The sequence below is a fragment of the Strix uralensis genome, chromosome 10 (genome assembly GCF_047716275.1).
Source record: "Strix uralensis isolate ZFMK-TIS-50842 chromosome 10, bStrUra1, whole genome shotgun sequence".
NCBI classification, from domain to species: Eukaryota; Metazoa; Chordata; class Aves; order Strigiformes; family Strigidae; genus Strix; species Strix uralensis.
Window position 1 is genome coordinate 12,372,189 of NC_133981.1, and position 25,087 is coordinate 12,397,275.

Consider the following 25,087-nt stretch of genomic DNA (forward strand, 5'->3'; position numbering starts at 1 on the left):
GTGAGAAAAATTGTGTAGTGTAACTCAAAACTGAGCTGAGCTCTGAAAGTAGCAAAGATGGAAAGATTTAATAGTGGCTAATGTCCAGCTGTCACCCAGCAAAGGCACCAGGAAGAGCTTTGGGTGTCGGCAGTATCCATTTAACAACTTTCCAAGCTGTTCTCATATACCAAGGGTAGAATTGACACAATAATGTCACTTAATGCCCCAAGTGGTGGAGAGACCCTCTGAAGGGAAGACTGGAATTCCATAGGTATGTTTGAGTGTGCCTCACCTATTTCTAGGCAGCTTGGCGTGAACAAAGGTGAGAGTATCTTGGGTGGGCTCTGAAATACTTCTCCAGATAATCTCAGTGTCTCTGGAGTTAGTGGGTATTTGCAATTTTGGACAAGTCTTGCATTGTATTTTGTAATAATCTTACTAACATACTACCTAAATGCTGCTTAAATTGCCATGCAACAGAGTCCATTTTAAAAAAAAAGACACAAAAATATCAGTCTGGTCAGGTTTTTCATTTTGCTATGAAAGCAAAAATTGCGTATACGTGATTGTGTTGACCCTGACAGGTAGAACAGGATGGGAACAGGTAGAGCAGCCAGCAAGCTGCTGTCACGGGGCAGCACCAGAGGGAGCTTGCGGAGCTTAACCATGTGTGAAAGTGGTGGTCTGTCTCTTAAGTCAGGTCCTGCATCTGTGAGCCCAGATGCTGTTACTCCTTTGGAGGGATTTGCCATGTGATAATTTTCACTTGCCCAGCAGCAGCTCCCCTGCCCCCACACAGTGCAGTTCTTGTTTGCTACAAGGTAGGGGTGGAAGCAGTGTGGAGGCTCAAGGCTGGCTGAAAAATTACGTTAGGAGATGCTTTTCCAGCGTGATGTTTTTAAGTTTTACTGTTTTGGCTTTTTTTTTGCCAGGTACTTTTCCCAGATGTGTTTTTAAAGAAAAGTCTGTATTCCTAAAAAGTGATTGGTAAAATACTGTTGTGATGGTTAAGGGAAAAAAAAAACCCTATCCTTCTCTTTGTAAAGTTCTGGTTCCTTAAGCTTTGGGAGAGTAAGGTGCCTTGGATGATGAAGCTGGGAAACCTTGGGAGATGAGGATTGTTTGGGCAAAACATAAGCCCTCCTCAAGGATTAGATGGAGACCTGTACACTGCTGCTGTGGAGGGGAAAGAGAAAGGATGGATCAATCAGTTGTTGGGGGCTGAATAAATTAATCGGGATGGAAGTAGAGAATCTAGCTGGGCTTGGACTGGCAGGAAAGGTTGGAAATTTAGAGACTGGCTGGGTAGGAAAGGGGCAAGATCTAGTACAAGAGAAGGGAATGGAAAAGGGGAAAAAAGAAAATGAAAAGCGTGGTGTGGAACAAATTGCCTTGGAATAATGTAGCTGGCAAGTTTCTCTCTTCGTTGAACCCCAGAATACTTTGGAACGTGGAATTTTTTTGTGTCTCCAGTATCCTTGATTTTGACTGTTCCTCTGTGATGCTGGTACATGCAGAGGATAACCAAACATCACTGACAATATTCTTGTGAGCTGCTGGTGGCAAAAGCCCATGTGGGGATCTAAATATCCAAACAGTGAGAGCATTGATGTATATTACATGGTGGTCTTACTCAGTCCGCTTTATTAGATGCAAAGTAATTGCTGCTGAAAGAACAGGGCTTAGCTTGGAAGCATTGAAATGCACATTTAATCCCTGCATGATGGGATACAATGTACACAATGATGCCATCACTTCTTCCTGCAGGACCTTTATTCAGTGTTCAGGCTTGATGATGTGTCATCATTTCATCAGCAGTTACGTAGTATTTTATTTTTATACTTACTCAGTGTGTGAATCTGCCATTTTTCACTGTATATCTTGAAGATCTGAAAAGGAAATGCTTTCCTTCATGGTTAATATTTAACAAACTGTATAATAAGATGTAATTACTTCACAGTAATAGTTTTATTTATCACCTTTCCCATGTGGCTAAAGCTGCTCAGATCCATGATCAGAGCAGGTAACTCATTGTTTCAGCTGCTTTGGTTTCACTTTGGATCTATTAGAAATAAATCTAACTTCCCTAAGTTAGTGTCTGACAAGTAGTTGGTTTACCTTACGCAGTCATCACTACTGTGGGTTGCAGATTGCTGACTATGGTGGTACCCAGCTAGCACATCCTTGCATGTGGATTTTTTTGTAAAAATAAAAGCCCATGGAATCTGGAGGTCTAAAAGTCTTCTGGCCATAAAGTTCATGTAGCTCGACCCATGGTGAAATACACTGTGTACAAACCAGCCTCTGGTGGTCATAATAAGGTTAACAAGGTTAAGTTTAACTCCTTAACCACTTAAGATACAGATTTTATAGAACAAATATTAGAGAAAAAAAAATGTTGCCTGCTTGTCACTGTTTGTTTTAGATCTGTAACTTCGTAACTAGGAAGAAAACCTAAGAAAAACATGTTTTCCTTTCTTGCATTGAACAAGGTCAATCACTTGTAGACCTTTTCCCCCCTGCTACAGGGAAGAGAGGAGGTTGCCTGCAGTTAACAATTTGGAAGTTAAGTCTAGCTTGACAACTTTCTTGACTGAAAAAAGTACACTTGCACTGTGACTAAATCTAGCATACAATTAATTCTTCTATGCAGTTCTGTGTGTTAATTGCTGTCATTGTGTGAACTGATGGTTTAAGCAAAAATAGAAAATTTTATAGCTGGTGTGTTGCTTACAATGCATAGTCTTAGCTTAAAGTGCCAGCCTGCAGTGGCTTTTTGCATCTATTCTGTGCTGTCAATCTCTGTGAATCATCTTTATGTAAATGAAAAATACGTTGAAGAGAGCAAACCTGGAAAGGATGGTTTGCACTTTGTTTTCCACTTTCCTTCTTTGTTCAGAAGCTATAAGCAGGTAGTGTCAAAGTGGAGGTGAATATGCTGGATAGATGCAATTAAATCTCCTTCCACATACCTCAGCTCTTTCTATCCTTCCCCAGTATGTGTCACTCCGTTAAAGATCCCCAGTGCCATATGCAGCTCCTGCTGGGTCTGTTGCTGGTGTACTGGGCCACCAGCTGAGCAGGCTGCAGGAGTTGCTGTGGTGGTTTTGGACAAGTTGATCAGCCCCTTCAGCAGTTGGTGGCTCACTGAGATGAAACGCCAATCTGCCTCCAGTGCTTCACCCCATTAGAAGGGGATTTAGTTTTGAAGACAGACCTTTGCCCTTCTGTGAAAGGTGTTTGATATTGCCTGGTGTGCTCTAATGGTACTTTGAGGATGGATTAGACAGGCAGAGAGAGTGACATCAAATAGGCCTTTTCTTTAATAAAGGTGTGAGAAGAGTGAAGGTGTCCAGCTCAAATGGTGTCCCCAGATAAAATTGTGAAAGTGTCTCTAGCGGAGCTCAGCCCCTTCAGCAACTTTAACCTCTAGCAGAGCTGAAATGACTTGTCTTCAATGTGGGGTTTTTACCTTTTTGGTTGATGTGCATCCAGTGAGTCTTATTAGCAAAGTAGCTCACAAGCAGCTGTGCTTTTGAGACAGTGAAGATAAAACACCCAGGTAGGTCTCTCCTTAGCTTGCTGCATCCCACATTGCAGTGCTTGCCTGTAAGAATACATCAGGAGCCATGACAAATGCTGTGTGACTTAGAAACTTGAAGTTGTACATCCATGCCATTGCCAAAGAGGCACTGGGAACAGCCTTCAGGGTTTTTTGGCACTTTGTTTAAACTTCTAAGCTGCTACTTTAGGCATTGTGTTTGAAAAGCTTAATTTATTTTTTTGTGTGTTCCGTTGCTTAGCAACAGAGAAGAAGAAAAATAGTAAACGCAGCTAATTTGGTTTTATTACTGATAAGTTAGCATCACTTTAATATAAAAATGTATTTTTCATAAGACTAATGATCTGTAATTCCTGGCCTTTGCCAGGCAGAATGTTAAATAAACAGTGTGGATAGACTGAGTAAAGAACCCGACACCCTGAGGGGTTCACTGTTACCTCGAGCTACGCTTTGAACATCTGTGCTTGTATGTGCTGTTCTTTGGGGGTATTTTATGCAACTGCAACTTTATTAGGTGAGTTTTTCCAATTCTTTGTGCCTCATTTTCCCTAGCAATAGAAGGGATTTGTTCTAAAGACTAAACAACAACAAAAAAAATCAAACCAAAACCCCCCAACCTAACCTTAGCAGGTATGCTACTTCATACAACCAAATTAGAAAACCAAAAAGTTGGAAGTGTGTAAAATGAATCTGTTTGCCTGGGAAAGCATTGAAATGTGTTACCATTTTAGTATGGTAGTGTTTTTGACTGGGACAAGTTCTAAATTTTCTGGTCTTGCATCAGATGTTTGGCAGCAGCAGTTAATTTTTATCATTCATGGGGCAACATTCCTGTTGCTCAAAAAAGCATTTGTCTGATCAAGAGCTTTTTGGAATTTGTTTATAAACCTTTCCTTGCTGCTGGAATATTTGGACAATGTTAGTAGCAAAAAATCCAGATAATTACGAATGGTTGAACCCATCTTTCTGGTTTTCATTTGTTTTTTATAGATTGCCTGTTCAAACTATGTCCCATGAACCGGTACTCTGCTCAAAAGCAGTTCTGGAAAGCAGCAAAGCCAGGAGCTAACAGCACAACCGATGCTGTGCTACTCAATAAACTGCACGTAAGTATTCATGCTTAGGCTCCTTTTGATCATCAACACTCTCATCTGTACTTCTTTAAGTACTTTCAGTCAACTTGACACAATAACCCAGAGACATCAAGAAAGTATGTAGAAATTATTATGCAAGACTCCTTTTGAGACATTTGCTCAAAACTAACTCTTTAAACAGCCTTTGATTTACAACAGCATGCTGGTCAAGGTCTGTGTGCCCCAATACCAGTATGTATGATACTGAGGTAAGAGTCATGACAGCTGTTTAAACGTCCGTTATTAACCTGTTCTAACCTGTAGTAGTGCTCTACATGGGCATTTTGGGTGGTAACAGCATAAAAATAGGATCCTTCAAACAGCTACGCAGAGTAGAGGATTCTCAGGCGTTGCATCTCAACGTGGGAAGTCACAGGCATTAGCTGTGCTGGTAGATGCCATCTGAGCCACCAGTCTGATAAATCTATTGGGATTCCTCAAACATAGCTGCTGTTAATACATTTAAAGGTTGATGGGTAATTATGAGTAATTATAAGGCCAGACAGCCTCTCCTTCCTTAATAGCTTGCAGTATTTAATATTTTCTGGGTAAAATGTTGACATTCAGCAGCTGAAAACCCAGTAAGGCAGTTGATTGCTGTTTTTAGAGTTCCTACATAAAAAAAAAAAGCTTAACTTAAATACCATCTGTTGACTTTAGAGTTAAATAAACTCCATGTTTATGTTAAAATTACATAGCTAGAGTACTTCATGTCAAAATTACAATTCTAAATATTTTTAGTTTCTTTAAGTCTATATTAAGCTCATTGTAGACTGAAATACAAAATGGCCCTGTAGGAGAGTGTCATTTGCTGATTGCCATATGGCTGCCTTGCTCCTGCATTTCACAAAGGCTGACTGTTTGACTCATTTTTCTTCTGAAAACATAATTTTATAACCTTGAAGTATTAACCTGGCAAAGAGAAAGCTATTTTGGTACTGGCTGTAGCACAAAGGTCCCTCACTTGTGCTGCATTTCTCCTGCCCCTTTAATAATGATAAGAGAGGTAGACTGTGCCAGCAAGCTTTAAGTAACAACACATTCTGGGTTTGGTTGTTCTGGTGTCTGAGGGAAGCCGAGAGTTTATGCCCACAGGATATGTGTGTGAGTTTATGGATTTTAAAGAGAAAGTATAGTCTAAATACTGCATCATGTAGAAGAAAAATACTGTGTAATTGCCCTGAATTACAATGTCTTTTACAGTTGTCTTCTCTTTCTTCAGTACATGCCAGTTCAGGTGTTTGGAACCTGTTCCTATTTGTCTGACACTTTACCATTTTGTGCCGGGGTCCCTATGGAAATACAGTGTTAGATTTTTCCAGTATTTAGCTTCAGCTGAGTGATGTTTGTACAGAAATGTACCACCATGCACAAACTGCATGCTTGATTTGGTGAAGGGATTTGAGGCCTTTACAATTTTACTGGAGATTATTTAATATGCATCACTTTGACATAAAGGCTAATCCTTTACGTAGCATGTGCCAAATCAGGTCTTCGGGGACCTGTGGCTGATGAATGTCTTCAAAAAAATTTGGTCCCATGTACATCACTCATATATATATATATATCAAAACTTCTTTTTCTGCCAATCATATGTGTCATCTTTTCCATTTGGTGGCACATGGAATACACTAAAAACCCCTACCTCTTGCACGATGTATATTGGGGGGGCTGTGCCCTGGAACATGTGCACACAATTGTTAGCTCTGCCTGTGATTAGATTTCTTTATCAGTGCATATAATTTCTAATGAAATTGGTGATGCAAGATGGATTCATCATCACTTGCCTTTTTTGGCTTCTGTTTGTCTGCTGGTGGAATTTATTGTCTGCTGTGGAGCACTCAATGCTGAGGTCAGGTTATTTTAAGTTAATGCCATTTAAGGGATTTAAAAATCTGGGACACTTGTCTTTCTTTGGTATCAAGAATCGGTGCTGGTTGAGAAGCTGACATCTAGTGGCCAGAGAAAATGATCCTTCTTGAATGAGCCTCACTTTCGGTGTGTGCTTTTGAAATGCTTCCAAAGTCTTAATCGTGTTTTCACAGAATACACTATTTTATTTGTAATAAATGTGACACCCAGTCCAGTGCAGGCAGAGAAGTCCTGTCTTTTGTGATTGCCGTTGATAGTTGAGAGGGCTCTAGTGTCTTAAAGAAATCCTTTCTTGACAGAATACTTTGAAATCAAGCAAAAAATGTTGTATTTCAGTAATAGAGAAGATTATGCTGCATTGTATTTCTGAATATATTTTTGACTTTGAATGAGCAGCTGTATTCCAGGTTCTCCTGGAGCAAGAGCCAGCTATCATACCTAGCACATCTAAAAATAGCACATTTTGTGTAAGCTGAAGGTGCTGAAATTTTATAACAGTATACAGATAGTTCTTCCTTTGCACTAGCAAAGCTTTGTCCTGTGTTATTACTACTTTACCTTCCTACAGTTAGGAACTGTGGGCACTTTCTTCTCTTCCAGGAGAAAACTTGACCTACCATAGTCCTTGAGATTTGAGAACCAAACCATAAACATTGATTTTTAGCCTCCAAAAGGGTCTAGTTTTAAATTACTTTCTACTGCCAGATATCAGTTAAAGCAAATACAGATATTTTTTTAATGAAAAAAAATTTTCATGTAAAGTAGGAGAATTTTTTAATCAAATGAAATGGTTTAAAAACAGCCTGACAAAATAGCTCTCTTACTTTAAAACAAAACCAAGTGTGAGAGACTAGTGATAAATTACCAAATAGAACAATGTATCCCTATGAGCATTAAGTTTTGCAAGGGCTTTCCCTTCTATTACCATGTTAGTGTGATACAGAAATGCCCAACTGTATTTTCATAGCCCGTCTGTAATGCAGCACAGAGTATCCTTCAGCCTCATGAAGTACAGACTCTGCGGTGCTGGGACATTGGGAACTCATGTACTCAGAGCTGCAGAGGGCATTTGTAAATGTCTTCTAAATAATCCTGTTGCATGGTAAAGATGATTAGAGTTGGTCTAAACAGGCTGTAGAAGGCCTGTATTGGCCAAGTAAAATAAAGAACCAGAGTTGAGGTCCTTTCCTTTCAATTTGTATAGAAGTCCAGTAGAAAGGAATATAGACTTCCTGGCTTGGGTAGTTACCCATCCTTTTTCACCTTCCCTCCATAGCTGTGTTGTCTTCTCATGACTTGTCTTCTACCTTGTCTGAGCTTTTCACCTTGTGTTTTATTCCAAAATTTTGTCAAATTTATCCAAATTATGGGTTGCTTAATTGCTGTGTGTCCATCTTCCTGAACAACTGAAAAAGGAAATTGGAACTTATGCTGTTAGAGGTTGGAAAAAGGAAATTACGCTGTTTCAGATGCTTGCTGTTTTTCCAGTTCTTGGAAATAATCTTAAAGAACCTTGGGCGTTTGGCCACTCTTTTTATGAAACAATTAGCAGTTAAATTGTTCTTTAATTTCAGCATGCGGCAGATTTGGAAAAGAAACAGAACGAAACGGAAAACAGGAAGCTGCTGGGAACAGTCATCCAGTATGGCAATGTTATCCAGGTAGGCTGTGAACATCTTTGAGCAAAATCCTATACAGGTTGCAAACTCCCCTGCTGAATGTGACTTTAAATTTCTGGAGTTCATGGACAAGAGTCTAGTTTTGCAAGGTATGACAGTGTCCTGAAGAGGGATCCTGTGAAGCAAGAACTGGGTGTACAGCTGTGATGGAGTCACTTTTTTTATTATGGGTTAATTGAGCTTTTTTTTTTTTGAGGTCACCATATGGTTACTTTCTTCAGAAATACTGCTTAAAGCCTTTGTTAGAGTTGGCCATTTGGAAGATGGCACAGGCACTGTATGATGCCAAATATGGTCTCTCACAATTAAATGTTGACACATCAAATAGTAAATTGACCCAGTGAAGGAAAATCAAGCCATATAAGTAACTGCAGTCCATTGAAGCAAAGGATATGCTAGGTCCCAGGGATTGGGGAAAAAAAAACCCAAATCATGTCTCAAACCCAAGAAAAATGGCAAGTACAACAACTGTATAATTAAAAGACAGGTCTTTAATAAATGGGGAACATAATATGAAACCAAAACAGACCTACTTCCACTAGATAGAGTGCCTCCACGCTTCTGAAGTATCCATAGTTACCTGAGCATATGGAGCCTCAGATTAAGAGATTCCTATACAGGTGTGTTTTATTTTATTCTGCTGACACAGTACCAGCCAACAGGGGCGGTGGCTATGAGCAGGGCTAGACTGGGCTTGCTTTTTGCAAGGAGCAATTGGTCGGCCGCCCTTTAAAGCAATTGCAGGATTTGGAGCAACCTGATGGAGGAAGTGCCTGTCTTGGTTGAATTAAGTGCGCTATTGGCCTGTGTGTCTGAGGCAAAAAAAAATATATTTTTAATGATGAGAGAAAAATAACACCCATTTTTGATTGGACTGCAAACATCAGCACTATTAAGAGCAGTGATAAGTTTTTACTCATATTTTTCCATAACTCCCATATGTTCTGTGAGTATTTATGGTAGTCAAAAGGCATCAAAAAGCAGCTTTCTGTTTGAAAGTACATGTCTGCTAAATTTACTGGAAACTTAACAACAGTTGGTTGGAGCTGGGTAGGTCGGGAGCTGGGGTGTGACGTGCTGCAGCTCACACTTTTGTGCTGATGGTGCGCACTCTGCAAGGTGGTGTGCGGTGGAGGGTTGAAGAATGGGACTCTTTGAGGAGAGTCTTCAAAGAAGCCACGTTTTATGTTAAATGAGACGGAGCAATGCAAGATAAGAGCAGCTTTGCTTCTCACCACCCCCTTTGTACCAGGGAAAGCCACTTAGTCCCCAGCATTTTACAACTTTTGATCCTGGGTTTTTGAACAGGCTGTCGTAAAGTGATGCGGGCATTTCTAAGTGTTTATCATTTGCTGGAGAAGGAACAGTTGGATTAGCTGAAGATGTTTTGTGCTGTAGGACTGTATATACGCTGAAAGAAGCGCAAGTGAAATTGTGCCTGAATTCATCAGTATTTTTAAAAACTAAATTATGTAAGTCCTGTATAGTATTGTGGTTATCTTACGCACACTTGCTATTTACTGAGGGAAGGAAAAATGAGCATTCTTAGAACTGAACTCTAATTCTTATTCTAGCTGCTTCACTTAAAAAGTAACAAATACTTAACAGTAAATAAGAGGCTTCCAGCTCTACTAGAGAAGAATGCTATGAGGGTGACCTTGGATGAAGCTGGAAATGAAGGTTCCTGGTTCTACATACAGCCCTTCTACAAGCTACGTTCCATTGGAGACAGCGTAAGTGCGAAGGGGAATATCTTCCCGTACTGCTTTGTGCACAGCTTGGCAAAGCTTCTTTTGGGAGGCCTGTCTTGCAATTAATGAAATGCACAGATCTTTTAGTGTGTGATGTTGCAGGAACAACCTTTTTCCTATGCTGTCATGAGGGGGAGGAAAATTGCTATGGCAACTTGTATTTTGGAAACGTGGAATGATTTAACGTTGGAGGGAATAAGGGACCTAATTACGCTGGCCTTTCACAATTCCTGTCCAATTCACAATGGTAGGAAATGTTGAGTTCCTTCAGTAGATTTGGAACAAATAATTAGCATCTTGGTTTTCAATGTTGTCAGTTTGGAATCAAAATTCATCATCATTTTGTATTTGAGGAATGAGGTAATAATGAGGTTAAATGGTCCTGTTCATGGGAAATCTGGAAAATAATTGGCTCTGAATTAAATGAATTACCATTTTAATCTCTAAATCTCTTTTTTACAAAATCTGAGTCATCTGGATATGTTATCTGCCTAGAACCAGGAGGTAATAAGGTTCACTGTGCTCTGTGATATAGTCCAGGTATATATTTGGCACGTAAACAGAGCGGACTTAATAAAGTAGGAATAATTCATCCTGTACACTAGCCCCATACGTTTTGATGTGCCTGTTCCATTTCTACAGGCACACACAGAGAGGAAAGCCAAAGCACAGGGTAGCGCAGTCTTAGTGGCCATTAAGCGCTTGGAAATCACACCAATTCTCAGACACTTTATCACTAAGAATAGTTCTTTTCAGTAGAGAAAAAGCTTTTTGGTTTTAAGTTTAAGTAAGACTTTGCCCTAGAAGAAGGAAAGAACAGGATCTTTACTGTCTATAATAAAGTGTATTTCTCTTCATTCATGTGCCAGCCTGGTCAAGAATCTGATTTTACAAATGAAAGCATGTCTTGGAGGAGGATGATTTTTGGCTGACCTTTTGCTATAGGAATTATTTGTTAAATGTTAACCAATGAAAGAACTTTATGGAAAGCAGCAGATAGGTTAGTTACCAGAATTGCAGACTGTGTTTCTTCTGCAAGCCTCTGAGCCCAATAGCATAGGGGCTTTTTCCTGCCTGAATGGCTGAGTATGGTGAGCTAAATTCTGAAGTAAACAGTCCTGGTTTTCATACTCAGACTGGCGTCTCTCCAAACTGCAAGAAGGTGATTTCCTCCCATCACTTCCATTAAAAAAGAAAGAAAAAGAGCCTTCTCGGGGTGCAAATTTCTGTCTGATGCTGCGCTTATCTACAGGTTGTCATTGGAGACAAAGTAGTCCTGAATCCTGTCAATGCTGGCCAGCCTCTTCATGCGAGTAGTCATCAGCTTGTTGATAATCCGGGATGCAATGAGGTAAGGGCAGATTGACACAGCTGGAGCAGCTGTACAAACCTGTCTGTTTCAGCTAAGCTGCTTGGACTTGTTTTAGGAAAATTGGTTGGTTGGTACCTGTGGCATTGTTTAGAATGGTTATCTTGTTAATCAGCAACTTAATAGAGCTATCAGACTCTTCTCATTTCTGTTGGGCGCTGGCTAGAGGTTTGAGTTTGATTTCTTTGGCTTGATGGGCTAAAACCAAGATTTTCCTTCAAAATCAGAAGTCATGGCGCAGTGATGTGCAGCAACTGCCTTCCTAGCAAGTCAGCTCCGTAGTTACTTGTTCTGCAGTAAATGCAGAAAGGATGTTCCTTCTCTAGAGTAGTGCAACAGGAACTGAAGTATTCTGCTGAAAATTGTCTAAAAAGTAAGGCGGTAGTTTGTGGCGGTGTCTTGTGCAGGTACAAGACAGTGGGACTAATGGTTTTAGTTCTCCTTCTAGGTCAACTCTGTGAATTGCAATACTAGCTGGAAAATAGTTCTCTTCATGAAATGGAGTGATAACAAAGATGATATTCTCAAAGGGGTAAGACTCAAAACTCTACTTGCTTGTAACTTGTTCACTGATGGGTAATGTCTGTACTGACCATGCTGTCTGGGCTTGGACAGGGGGATGTAGTGAGACTGTTTCATGCAGAACAGGAGAAGTTTCTGACCTGCGACGAGCACAGGAAGAAGCAGCATGTCTTCCTGAGAACGACAGGGAGGCAGTCGGCCACGTCTGCAACCAGTTCAAAAGCCCTGTGGGAAGTAGAGGTAAGAATTGTAACCCAGGCTGGGGGTGACTTTGTAGGAACAATTACTGTTTCTGTTTAAAAACAGCGTACCTGGATTTCTTTTTTTAGGTAAAAGTCGTCTTGTTAAAAGTTTAATCTTAAAAGTCCTTTACTTACTGTGCTTTTTGTGCCAAATCAAAACAGAGTTCCAATCTCTAATGGTGCAGCAGATAGCTCTCAAATTCAGGTTCTTGACAATTCAGGAAAAGGGGACAGAGACGCGTCTATGAAGTCATTTTCTCACCAGTCACTGAAGTTTAACACCAGCTAATAATTTCAGCTGTCCTGCTGAGTGTACTGAACACTCTATTTTTGGTGTGGAATAATGTGATTATGCATATCCTCATTTGACAGGAGTTTGCAACCCTTTGCTAGTCTCTGTGTGTTGCTTGTCTGGACTGTTTTTTTTCTTTACTTGGCTTTTAAATAGAGTGACTAATACCTTGGCCATCACTGGCTTCTTAAAATATCCTCAGTCTATTGGTAGTGTTATGATTTTATGTTATGAGTTTATGAATTTAAATGTTTTCCATATAAACTGGATGTGAAAATCATAAAATGAACTGTAATGGTGGATAGGTGTTTCTAATACTCTCTTTCCGGAAGTATTTGCTTTGGTATACAGCTTCTCCCGTATTTGAATTAAAAGCCTACCTATAATTAACATTATTTTGACATGTTACAACACATCAGTAGCTTCTGTGGTAACTGTCCGTGTGTGTGGTTACCCTGTGGTAAATGCGAAGCAGAGGTAAGATAGTCCTTCCCTGACAGGCACAGGCCAGCTATGCTGAGTTTTCCTAAAGGAAGCGAATGTACCCACAGAGTAGCCAGTATGAAGTGACAGATCATCTGGTGTTGGAGGCTCTGCTCTCAGAAGTTAGAGAGTAAATATAAGTCTTCCATATTCTTTTGTACAGCACAGTTGCATTTGAAATATTTCCATATGTCTTCCCTCATCCACTTTAAGAAGGTCAAAAAATAGTTCTGCCAAAAAGGTAAAGGATTTGTTGCATTTCTTTAGGAAGTTTGTTTCAAGACCTAGCAACACATGCACATCTACAGCACCTTAATTACGTCTCTGATAACTTGCACCATAATCTTCCTGCTATCATTCCAAACTTGTTGAAGTGAACTAATTGTAGCCAACTCAAAGTATTTACTGTGTGTTGTTCACACAGGAACATAACTTATCTGGAGCTCCTTGTCCTGTTTCCTCTTACCTGCATGTGAAATACAGTAAATGCTGTGTTTGAAAGAGGTACAATGTAAATGTGGTTTCCCTTCCCTTGTAGGTGGTGCAGCATGATCCTTGTCGTGGTGGTGCGGGGTACTGGAACAGCCTTTTTAGGTTCAAACACCTTGCTACTGGACACTACCTAGCGGCAGAGGTAGGTGCTGGGGCTTGCTTAGGAACTCTGTATTTTCTTCCATAGTCTCTTCTTCCTTTTATACCTTCTGAAAATCTTTTATTTCCTGCTCTAAAAATAGACACAGGGGAGGAGAGAGGTGTTTGGGTCCTTAGTACAAAAGTACATGGTTAAACTTAGAAAACAAGGTGAAAGAGACTTGAAAGAATACCATGGTACAGGGGTAGTCTTGAGCTTATTTCACTTTTTGTATTAATTCTAGAGCCAATAACTCTTCTCCTGCAGAGAATAGACACTAAATAGTATCCTGTCATGTGGGCAGTAGAAATCAAGATGAATTTATTAATAGATGAATAAATTGAAAATGGCTGAGAGCCTTTGGGGGGAAATGAATTCAACTATTGTTACTTTCTCTTGTAATCCTGATTTCCAAGCGGAATTATAGAACTGACTAGAATGAAAATGCAGTTAGACTTTAGACCAGTCTTGTAAGTACTGCAGATAACACTTAGCTGTCCAAGCACAAAATAATTAAGTCTTTTTCTCTCTCCATAGTGGACATCTTCCGTCATTGAAATAAAATTTCAGGACATTTTATTTAAAAAAAAAAAAAAAATACAAGGGTTATAATTTTGTGAGTTTTGCTGCTTAATACTTGTACATGTTTATTAAAACTACTACTATTTACTTGAAAGCATGAATATGTCAACATGCCAATACACAAACCTTTGAAAGTGAAAGCTGTCCTGTATGTAAGAGTGCATGGCAGGGCAGAAGGGCTGTCTCAGCCCATGCTATTGACCTGAGAGTTTCAGTGGGAAAAGTCCAAATTAAATATCCTATTTTATATTCTTCTAATAAGGAGATTAGAAAAACAGGAGCATTTTGTCACATGCACACTTGCAAATCCTTTTCAGTGGTGATCCAGTATAGAGCTTTTCCAGTAAATCTTGGATTTGCTAATCAGCCAAAATAAAAACATAGTCTTACATTGTGCAAAAATATACCAGAGGTGATTGCTCACCTGATCCACGGTTAAAATAATGTTTGTTCTAAAAGATTTCTGCCAAGTCAGTAATTTCTAGTTGGAAATTCCACTTGGGATTTAAAAGAAAAATAAAATCCTGAAACTTGGTAATTCTCTACCCCTCTTGGTCCTTCAGTGATTATCCTGAACAAGATAAATCTCTCAGTATGTTTGCAGATTACTTAACTGCTTAATTCATGGACAGACAGATGCCCAATTAGAAATGACTCAGTTTGCACAGTATATTTGTTCTGCATGCCTGGTAGTGCTGTAGCAGTAGAGTGCATTTTTTACAAAATAAGTTTAGACTACGCTGAGGTTGTTTACCACTTCCAGCTTTGTTAGAGTTTTGATGTGCCTGTGATTCTGTTTCATCAGGTAAACCCTGACTATGAGGAAGATGACCTGGAGTGTCAATCCTCAGTAAGTATAGGCAAGAGTATGATCTTGCCCCTAATTGAGGAGGGCTTGACACAGGCCCAGGTTTTACCTGGCCATTGCATAGATGGTCCAGGCTTTGTTGCTAGTGAAGAAACTAAAAAACTGAGAAAGATCTGAAGGCTTTTAAGGCCTATCCGGGGGAGTGGATATAGAAAACTGGATTAGGCTTTAGTGAAGAGCAGTGCACTTGGAACCGAATTTATAAGTACTTGGACCCCCTCACCTCCCCACTTTGTACCATCTCTTTTTCTGTCTTCCTTATTTCTTAAACCTTTGCCTCCTTGAAGCACTCTCTTGAAAAGGTCTGAAGAGCTACTTGCTCAAGGTGACGCCAGATGGCAAGTGTCCCTGCCGGGATGTTCACATAGTGCAGTGCCAGTCAGTTGTCTCGCCTCCTTTTTTAAGAAATTAATTCCCCCTCTCATTTTAGCTTGTTGCAGGAAAGCCAGGATAAAGGGTCTAGAGAGCAAGAATGGCAGGGTGAGAATGATTTCAGTGCCATTCTGTGAAAGCGAGTATGTGTTGTTTTCTGTAAATGTTGTTGTGTCAAAGATTGAGTGTGCTGATGCTTTATATTAATAGAAGCTTCTCTTTGACACCAAAGGGAAACAGCATTGCTTCAGTAGTTGAAAACAGATAAAACTGGAACAGCACTTTCCACTGTGGATTATATTTTTTTTAGTTGGATTTGATTGTAGACACACGCAGCTTTCTTGATTATTTATCCTGTATCATGGAAGATTTGCTCCATTTGGATATGGAAAAGAACAACTCTGATTTTTTTAAAAGATGAATGCACTGTGATGCTTTGAAATCCTGCAGGGTGGATTTTTCCTCCTAAAAGGATTTGTCATTATAGCTTGGCCATTAAAACACTTACTCTTGTCCCCAGATACTGAGCTGTTATCCTGATTAGTTCTCGGTGGTATTTGGCAGCTAACACTGATCTTCTGACAGCTTGACTTCAGTAAACATATTGAAAAATGAACAAAAACCACCCACAAAGCTATTGTTTGGGGAGGGGGGAATCCCACATTGAACTAATTTGTTGGCTTAACTTTTTGAAATTTAATCAGTGTTGAGGCCTTTTATGTAGACATCCATCCTACTGGTGATATGCTACTGTCTCCTCCCGGTAAGTGCAGTTATAATGATAATGCACTGGCTTCAGGGTTGTACTGATTTTTCCCTGCTGTCTCTTTACCACTAGGTGGCAAAAACAGACCATAAAGAATAGCATCAGGAGCACATAATTCATTTCTGACACAGAATTACTGCATCGTTTAACATTCACTAGTGACAGGGTGGTGTAGGCTGCTTTATCCAACTTTATCCCAACTTGATTCAAATGTGAGCTGTCTGCAAGACAGCAGGGTTCTTTGCACAGCTCGGTGTTCTGTTGTTGTTTTCTCCTTATACCTCAGTGAGCTGTACAAGAGTGGGGTTTGAATGGGCATAGATGAGATGCCAGCAAGTACCTTGCAATATTAAAGGGGATTACTGTTGTCGGCTTTGGGATTGAACTTTTAGTTCTCCCTAAATTGCCTCATTTCCTACTTTCTGATTTACTACTCATTTTCAGCTTTGTCACAGTTTCAATAACTGACCAGTTGTCTCCTGAAGTACAAATTTTGAATACAGAGCAGCTGTCTTACTGTGGGGATGAAGGAGACAGCTGAAATTTGGAGAATTCATTCCAAATGAGCGAATTTCTCCCGGTGTAAAGCCTCCAGATGGACTCTGAGATTGTAGTTGCTTCTTCTCTTGAAGGCATGGTCCCAATGTGTATTTCTGTTCCATACAGCTAACTGTCTGTTCCCATGTGCAAAATCAGACTTTAAATGTCACTAGTCTGCATCCAAGTTCATTGACTACAAATGTGCTAACTACAGAGTATCCTGAGGCACAAGCAACATTAGATACCTTTCCGTATGTTTAAGGATTGCAATCCCTGACGCCAGGGCTTTGAAAGACAGGTACTTGAGTGCTGACTGCTTTGGGTGCCTGCCTTCTGCTGGTGCCATGATCACAGAGAAGCTGATAAATTGGTTGCTTGATCACGTTGAAAATTATGTCTAGGATTTAGATGTTTATGCATGGACAGCTGGCTGCCGTGTTGTGTCAGACAGTCAGACAACTTTTTTATTGACTAGTGATAACTGGTAGTTCCCTAGGAAAGATCTTAAAGAAAGTTGTTCCTTTCCCCCAGTTTATCTTTTTTTTTTTCCTATCCGTTTGTCCTTTCATCTGAAAATCCAGGGGTTTATTCATTCCTCCTTTGCTAAAGGAGGCTGGTAATGTGCTAGTGCCTTGGAAATAAAGGTACTCTGATGCCCTGGCCTTTGTAGCGTATCAGTGTGTTTGAGTGCATCATAAACTGTGGTGCGAACAGCAAGACATCTAACTTCTTGATTAGCTTTTTGTTTCATTTGTCTGTGATTCGTAGATGCGAGCCCCATTTTTGCTGCTGAGGTTGATTATTTCCCAGCAAGATTGTTGGTACATAGTGTTGCTGATTTTTATATTTACAGTTCACATAATTGCTTTGTTAGAATGATAATTGCAATATGTCAAATACATTTCAAGAACTAGTAGTGTCAGGGGTGGGGATCTTAGCAAATGCGGGTCATCTGAAACTAGTCAGTGTTCCCAGTGCACTGTGGGGTGAATGGCTAGGGGATTTTGAGTGTCTTCTGGCACTGTCTGCAAGATACAACCTCTGTGGTTTAGGATTATTGTGTTTGTGATCCAGAAATACTTAGAAGTTACTTGTTTATACCAGGGAAAACAAAGAAATGGTTGGCAAGAGCAGCTAATTGTGAGTTTTACTGGTGTCCTAAAGCCCAGCTGTCTTAACGGATACTTGAAGTGGTTCAGTCATGTCTGCGAATACAGGCCCCATCTGTTTAATGCTGGGTGGGTGGGTCTGGAGGGCTTGGTCTGACTCTGTGTGATGGGACTTCCTCCACAGCTGGACCCTGAGCAGGATGCCTCCAGAAGAGGCTTGCGCAGTGCTCAGGAGAAGATGGCATACTCGCTGGTGTCTGTGCCTGAAGGAAACGATATCTCCTCCATATTTGAGTTGGACCCTACCACCTTGCGAGGAGGAGACAGCCTTGTCCCCAGGTACAGCTAAGCATACTGTTAGAACTGACTGCTTTGGAGTTAGATTATTTTTTTTTTTTAAGGTAAAGCTGTCTCCTGCTATTTTTCTTTTATCCTTTGGAATGAAGCTTCCTCCTCAAATTCATCTTGAATTACTGAGCAAGTGCCTGAAGCTTCACTTCAGTGCTTTACAATTGAGTTATAAGTAACCGAACACCATTTTACAGATAGGAGAATTGAGATTAAGGGACTTCCTTGCTAGTGAACAAATTGGGACTAAAAGCCTTGGGTGTCCTATCAAGCCACTCCCATGACCTGTCTGTATTATGTTAGCTAGGGTGTAAGATCAGGTATTTAGCACTTCGTTTTGTTCTTTACATGTCCTTTACTGTTCATATGGTACCTCTTGTACTTAAAAGATGCTGTACCCTTCAAAGATATGCAGTGTGGATGCAGACTCTTTGCTGCCTGTTCCCACCCAGAAAGCACAGCATATTTGTTCGATCTACTTTAAGCAACTCACTAAGTCATCAGATACTGTAAGTCAGCAGAAGTTAACATGGCCACCAAAAGCAGCTGTCCTGGCTGCCTCTTCTGTGCTCTGGGCTGCAATGGTTGTGAGGAGAGAGGAGATTGTACTGCAGCTGAAATTGTTTCTTATCCTGGCCAAAGATGCTCATCTGATTATGGCTTTGACATGTTTTATCAAACAACTGGTACGTGTGAAAGTGTCGTTGCCAGAAATACCTGAGAAAACAGTCTGGGGACTGCTGTCCCCATAGGACTTCTGCTAAAGAAAATGGTTGCATACTAGTCTTGTGTTCTGGTATTTAATGGACTTTTGATGTGTGTTCAACACTGACTACCTACACAAAGAGTCCAAAAATTCTCAGTTTAGAAAATATAACATAGATAACTTTGCATTTTTCAGCTCATAATTCCCTGGTAAGGGAGGAAGTTGACAGCTCAGATATGCTACAGCATGTGGAAATGTGAGGACTTGAAGAGACTTAATTAGTTACTGTGCAGCAGCTGAGTTACAGCAACAAAATATAGACATAGTTCTGTTTTACAGCAGAATCTATTTCATTATATAAGAAGACTTCCTAAGGTGAACTTATAGAAAGAAATAAGGAAAGAGTCTTATTTCTGTTATGGTATGCAGCATGGGTAAAGATGACACTTTTTTTTCCCACTTGTGCCTGCCAACATCTTGCAGTTCGAACAATGCAAAGATTTCCTGTCTGGGAAACTGACTCATGCTTTGAAACTTTTGATTTTCTTTCAGGAACTCTTATGTCAGACTTAGACACCTTTGCACTAACACCTGGGTTCATAGTACCAATATCCCTATTGATAAAGAAGAGGAGAAACCTGTGATGCTTAAAGTAAGTTCTGTTACTTTATGCAAGCACGTCCTTATATTCCTGTACTTTCACAAAAGTGTTGACAGGAGAAGTTCAGTCCCTTGAGACTGCTGGGTTTGTCAAGCAGCAAGCAGTGGAACAGTAATGAGTAGTGCCTACACAAAATATTCTGTCTTAAAGACATGTAGTGTACTAGTTATGCTGTTCAACTTCTACTGTACAACAGTCATCATGAGGAGGATTTTTTTCTCCTGTTTACAGTAACGTGTTGCAATCTCACCTGATGTCCCTCTGGATTTGGGAACAGCTTTGAGCTTGCACAGAGTGCTACTGTTCTCAAAGTTTGACTCGTGCTGTCCAAGTGGAGTGTGGCTTTTCTTCTGTTCTGTTATCACTGAGTATGTGAATTGCTACTTTGTTTTCTGCCTTTTGGTTTGATGATAAAACTTCTCTGGGTTTCAGATTGGTACTTCTCCAGTGAAAGAGGACAAAGAAGCTTTTGCTATAGTGCCAGTTTCTCCTGCAGAGGTTCGGGACTTGGATTTTGCAAATGATGCAAGTAAGGTTTTAGGTTCCATTGCTGGCAAGTTGGAAAAGGGAACAATAACCCAGAATGAAAGAAGGTAAGGAAACAAGAATTTGGTTTGGATAATGTTGTTTCCTTTACTCAGTAACTGGTTTCTTTGAAAATTTTATCTATGTAGGCTATCTTCAGAAGAGGGATTTTGTTTCCTTCTTGATGAGATATAAAAAAAAAAAAAAAAGTTGATGGTTTTATTGTTGACGTGTCCATAGTGGAGGTTCTCAAGCCTATTCCTTCAAGCCCTCCCTGTGAAATGAGAGCATGAGAACTGTTGTTGTGAACTTGGAGTAAGCCACAGCATACCTTTCTTGATGGGCTTTGCAACTTGAGCGTGGGAATTTATAATCCATCTTGTGAAGACTGAACATATGACTTACTGCAAATCCTCTGACAGTGTCCGTGAAAAGTGTGTGGCCACACAAAAAGAGCACAGTTGACTCTGTAGAACCAGGGCCCATGTGCTTCTATAGCCAATGCCTTTTATTTGGCCTTGGGAGAGATTATCACCTGATTAATTTTTTTCTGGCAATTTAAAGAACTGCCAAATAGAACTTGGCAAGCATATAGTTGCCCTAAAGTGATAGCATTGTCTTAACTGCTGCTCTGGTTTAGCTATTAGACAGTAAGGCTACAGCAGTAGGGAGCATTAGTTCCTAATTTTAAGTTCTGTACCAACCTGTGTGCTTTATCCAGCATCTGAGTCGGTCTCTAATTGATGTTCTTTTTTCACTTAGCATTTTGAAATCTATGTAAACTTTCACTGGCATTGTTCTTTTAACAGATAGAATTTGTAGTCTTAACAGCTTTTGGCTTTTCTGTAGATCTGTTACCAAACTGTTGGAGGATTTGGTCTACTTTGTTACTGGTGGAACTAATTCTGGGCAAGATGTCCTTGAAGTGGTATTTTCTAAACCTAATAGAGAACGGCAAAAACTGATGAGAGAACAGAATATTCTAAAGCAGGTAGGCAGTGTTTTTCTCTAAATTCTGCCTACAAGAAGGGTTGTCAGAAAAAGAGACAGACACAACCTGGCCAAATTACTGGGACCAAAAGATCCTTTGAGTTTCTAGCTTTCAGCAGGCGCTTGGCAGTGGAGTGTAAGCATACCACTGGCCTACCACTGTAGGCTAGAAGAATAAATTATAGAATACAGTGTTGAGTAAGAGTGATCAACGTCTTCTGTCCAGGCTACTCTATGGCAAAGGAACAAACTTGGTAACTGTAGTGTATTTCTGAAATTTGAAGACACTGACACAATGCTTTATACTAATTTTCATCAGATGAAGGCAGCGTCTCATGGGATTTTATCTCTGTTTTTTTAAATCTATAGATTTTCAAGTTGTTGCAAGCACCATTTACGGACAGTGGTGATGGCCCGATGTTGCGGTTGGAGGAGCTTGGAGACCAGCGTCACGCTCCTTTCAGACACATATGCCGGCTTTGCTACAGAGTGCTGAGACACTCTCAGCAGGATTACAGAAAGAATCAGGTTTGAAATATCCCTGTAGCTTTCAATGGCACTAGCACTGTTCTTGTGCTCCAAAAAAATATAAAAGCTGTATCTCATTAATTAATGCTGTGCTGTGATTGTACAGCCAGCAAGAGATTTTTGGATTGCTCAGTTTTACTCTATCTGGCATTTTTCATCTCTATCAGATACTATAGGCAGTATAATTAGTACCAGTTCTAAGGGGAATTAAAGAAAACAACAGAATTGCTAACTCTCAAATCCAGGTGAATTATAAGACTTCCTTCACTCTTGTGTGCTACAAGCTCCACTGAAAGTTGACCTGTGAATTAAGGCTGTTCATTTTTTTTTTGCCATTTATTAAAAACAATCTCATATCAGATAAGGGTAAATACCTTGGTGGTGTCTAGCCTGGGAGGGAGGGAGGTGTTAAGGTTATCTGTCATCACTTGTTTTCTCTCGAAGAACAATTTGAATCTAATCCAGTTTGCTTCCTGGGTTGTTGATATTGACAAACATGTTACTGTTTTCTGTTACTGAGTATTTCCTTAAATTCTGAGAATTAATTACAACACCTTCCTTCTTCTCTCTGTGTTTTGAAGGAATACATTGCGAAGCAGTTTGGCTTCATGCAGAAGCAAATTGGCTACGATGTCTTGGCTGAGGACACTATTACAGCACTGCTTCATAACAATCGCAAGCTCTTGGAGAAGCACATCACAGCTGCTGAGATTGACACTTTTGTTAGTCTTGTGAGGAAAAATAGGGAGCCCAGGTGAGATCTGCGTTTTTGAGTATATGATTACCCTTTTCCTCTTAGACTCTTGAGAAAAATCTGTACCTGCCAACTTGCTAGTAAGGAAGCACAGCTAGTTCACTTCTTTTTTTGGCACTTCCCATAACTTCCCCCTCGGGCATCAGTCTCACTCAGCAATGTTAAAATGGAGTTCTGAATGTTTTCTTTCTGAAATGTAGATTGCTTCAGTCTAGATCTCAACAAGGATTGATATCCTTTTGGCTCACATTTTCCAACAGGTTTTTGGATTACCTCTCGGATCTGTGCGTTTCCATGAACAAGTCTATTCCAGTGACACAGGAGCTGATTTGTAAAGCCGTGCTGAATCCAGCAAATGCAGACATTCTCATTGAAACTAAGTAAGTTAATGCCTTTAAAGATGGTTTTCCTAGTGTGAAACAGAAGGAAGGTGATTCAAAAAGCTGAGAGCGCTGCTGGCACGTCTAGAGAAAGCAGTTAGGTATGTGTGGGGTCCTCTTCAAATACACAGTAAATGGGTATTGATGACAGCAGACGTCTGCCATATGCATTCTCAGTCCTGCAGTCAGAGAAATCTTTCAGATATCTCACGTTTGAGCAAAGTAGACAGACTTTGCAGGAAGTTGTGTAGGGTCCTGTGGACCTGATCCTCCTCTGAGCTGCAGGCTTTCCTCTAAGCTGTCTGAAGTGAGCGAGTGCTTCTTGGGTGTGTGCCCACTGAGCTCAGCTTGCAGAAAAGCAGAAGCTGATGCATCTCTGCTCACCCGCTTCTCACTCTGCGGTGAGGATCTGGGTCTCCAGCTCTCAGCACTGCCCTGCCACTGCTAAAGCATCATAGCAGGCACCAAATCCCAATTGTCTTTCATAAAGACAGGTTTATTTGATATGTGGAATAGGGCACAGATAATCATTATCTAAATACTGTAAAATGGAAGCAGGTCTTTGTCAGGTAGTAATTAAAACACAAATGGAGGAGAGTCTTCTTGCGCATTTAATTCTTTTCATGAAATCATAAAGACTGTATTTCCACCAGCTCTTAAATTTGCTACATTACTTATTTGTTCTTATTCTTGTGTATTTAATCTTTTTTTTTCAGCTGTGTGATCTCTTCTTTGCTGAAGAGCTAAAAGCCCTCAAAGCCTCTTAAGTTTCAGTAGCTGATTTGTTTTTAGTTATTTCACCACAGAAGCAGAAAGAAGTTCTAATCCAGTTGCCATTTACATGATACAGAACTGACTGATTTTTAGATATTCTTTCTAGTCCTTTCCTAGTCAGTTGGATAATCTTTGAACAAGTTGTCCTGTAAAGATGTTTTTGAAAGTCAGTTAGATGTGTCTTTAACATCCTCGTTTCTTCATCAATTCAATGGAGCAGAAATGTTGTTCTTTTTAAGGCTGGACGGAAAGCTTATAATCCAAATTAATCCTAACCTAATGCTTTTAATAATAAACCCCAAAGATTTTATGTAGTAAGCTGCCACTGCTGAAAGAGTAAGATACTCTGCTTTTACTTTGCAGAGTTGAGGAATAGAATTTGTGTTTTCTGAATGCAGGTAAGGTCATAAAATCAGTTATTTCTATGTCACCAGTACATTTTAGCAAGTGTCTTTTTTAGCAAGTGCCTTAAAAGAAATGTTCTAAAAGATCTGCATGGGTCTTGGCAGTTTGTAATCTAACCTAACTTCCTTCTGGCAGGCTGGTCCTTTCTCGATTTGAGTTTGAAGAAGTGTCAAGTGGAGAAAATGCCTTGGAAGTTGGAGAAGATGAGGAAGAAGTGTGGTTGTTCTGGAGAGACAGTAACAAGGAAATCCGCAGTAAGAGTATCAGAGAGTTGGCTCAGGATGCTAAGGAAGGGCAGAAGGAAGATCGAGACATACTCAGCTACTACAGGTTAACAGCATGTGCAGTAGTTGGGTAGCAAAGTTCATCAGGGCTGTGTGGGGAAGTCTTTGGTATATGCTGTAGTTGGTCTGGGGGAAAGGATACTGCTTTCATGGACAAAATAGCCCTTCAGAGAGTAAGGGTGAAGTCTCTTTGAAGTGAGAGCTAAAAGCACAAAGTTATTTGTGGTGACAAGTCCAATTATCAGCATGAGCAAGTTTAAACTGATTTTTGAAAAAAATAGTTGAGGCTTAGAGTGCATTGAATTTGCACAGCACTTAATGCCTGTATTTCTGCTTGGTTTCCTGATAAGGGGGTGTTTTGAGAGAGTCTGTATGTTAACTGTTGAGGTTACCTGTATTCAGGTGGTAGTTGGGGTGAACAGCTGCTTGCAGGAATCACAGGATTTGAGCGTGCAGGTGGCTTTGCTTTTGATTTTAAAGTCACTGCTGTGTTCTCTGCCTTCTAAATTTTTCTCTAAACTCAAAGCCTTTAGTGGTCCTGTAGTTCTCAGCAGGGCAATATATCAAGTTATGAAAATGCCGCAAGTTTTGTTTGATTAATGTGCAGTGCTCTTTTGTACGGCTTAAGCTATGCTTTTAGCAGTTTCTAACACGAAGCGATGTTTCCAGATGACTTGACAAGACACCAAGTTCTTGGCATAGTGTAAGATCAGGTTTCAGCCCAGACCAAATTCCTGTGTCTGGGTTATAGACCTCCGACAGTCGTTTGACGGACTCAATTGCAGTAATGCAGAAAGTACTAGATTTTTAAATTTTTTATAGTTACCTTATTTTGCATTATCTCTTCCATTGACATGGTTCTTGCACTAGGCTTCCTAACACGTTTTTATTTGAACCTATTGGGCTGAGCTCAAAAGGAGACCTCTTGTATATATTTTAAAAAATTGTAGGTGCTTTCAGAATAGATTTTCTTGCAC

At 40.1% G+C, this 25,087-nt stretch overlaps 1 protein-coding gene across 7 annotated transcripts in view; it reads left to right on the forward strand.

Moving 5' to 3' along the window:
* The window catches only part of ITPR1 (inositol 1,4,5-trisphosphate receptor type 1), a 171,735-nt gene that overhangs the window by 39,506 nt on the left and 107,142 nt on the right, over nt 1–25,087 (forward strand). For 5 of the 7 annotated variants that reach the window (XM_074879205.1, XM_074879206.1, XM_074879207.1 and 2 more), the window contains 16 exons: nt 4,535–4,650; nt 8,124–8,210; nt 9,803–9,961; nt 11,232–11,330; nt 11,797–11,880; nt 11,964–12,110; nt 13,426–13,521; nt 14,906–14,950; nt 17,940–18,094; nt 19,362–19,461; nt 19,903–20,063; nt 20,845–20,986; nt 21,355–21,513; nt 22,095–22,267; nt 22,528–22,647; nt 23,962–24,156. In XM_074879205.1, coding sequence (XP_074735306.1) covers nt 4,535–4,650; nt 8,124–8,210; nt 9,803–9,961; nt 11,232–11,330; nt 11,797–11,880; nt 11,964–12,110; nt 13,426–13,521; nt 14,906–14,950; nt 17,940–18,094; nt 19,362–19,461; nt 19,903–20,063; nt 20,845–20,986; nt 21,355–21,513; nt 22,095–22,267; nt 22,528–22,647; nt 23,962–24,156 — 2,038 coding nt within the window. The remainder of the gene's footprint in view (nt 1–4,534; nt 4,651–8,123; nt 8,211–9,802; nt 9,962–11,231; nt 11,331–11,796; nt 11,881–11,963; nt 12,111–13,425; nt 13,522–14,905; nt 14,951–17,939; nt 18,095–19,361; nt 19,462–19,902; nt 20,064–20,844; nt 20,987–21,354; nt 21,514–22,094; nt 22,268–22,527; nt 22,648–23,961; nt 24,157–25,087) is intronic. The other 2 variants (XM_074879208.1, XM_074879211.1) reach the window with 1 other exon arrangement.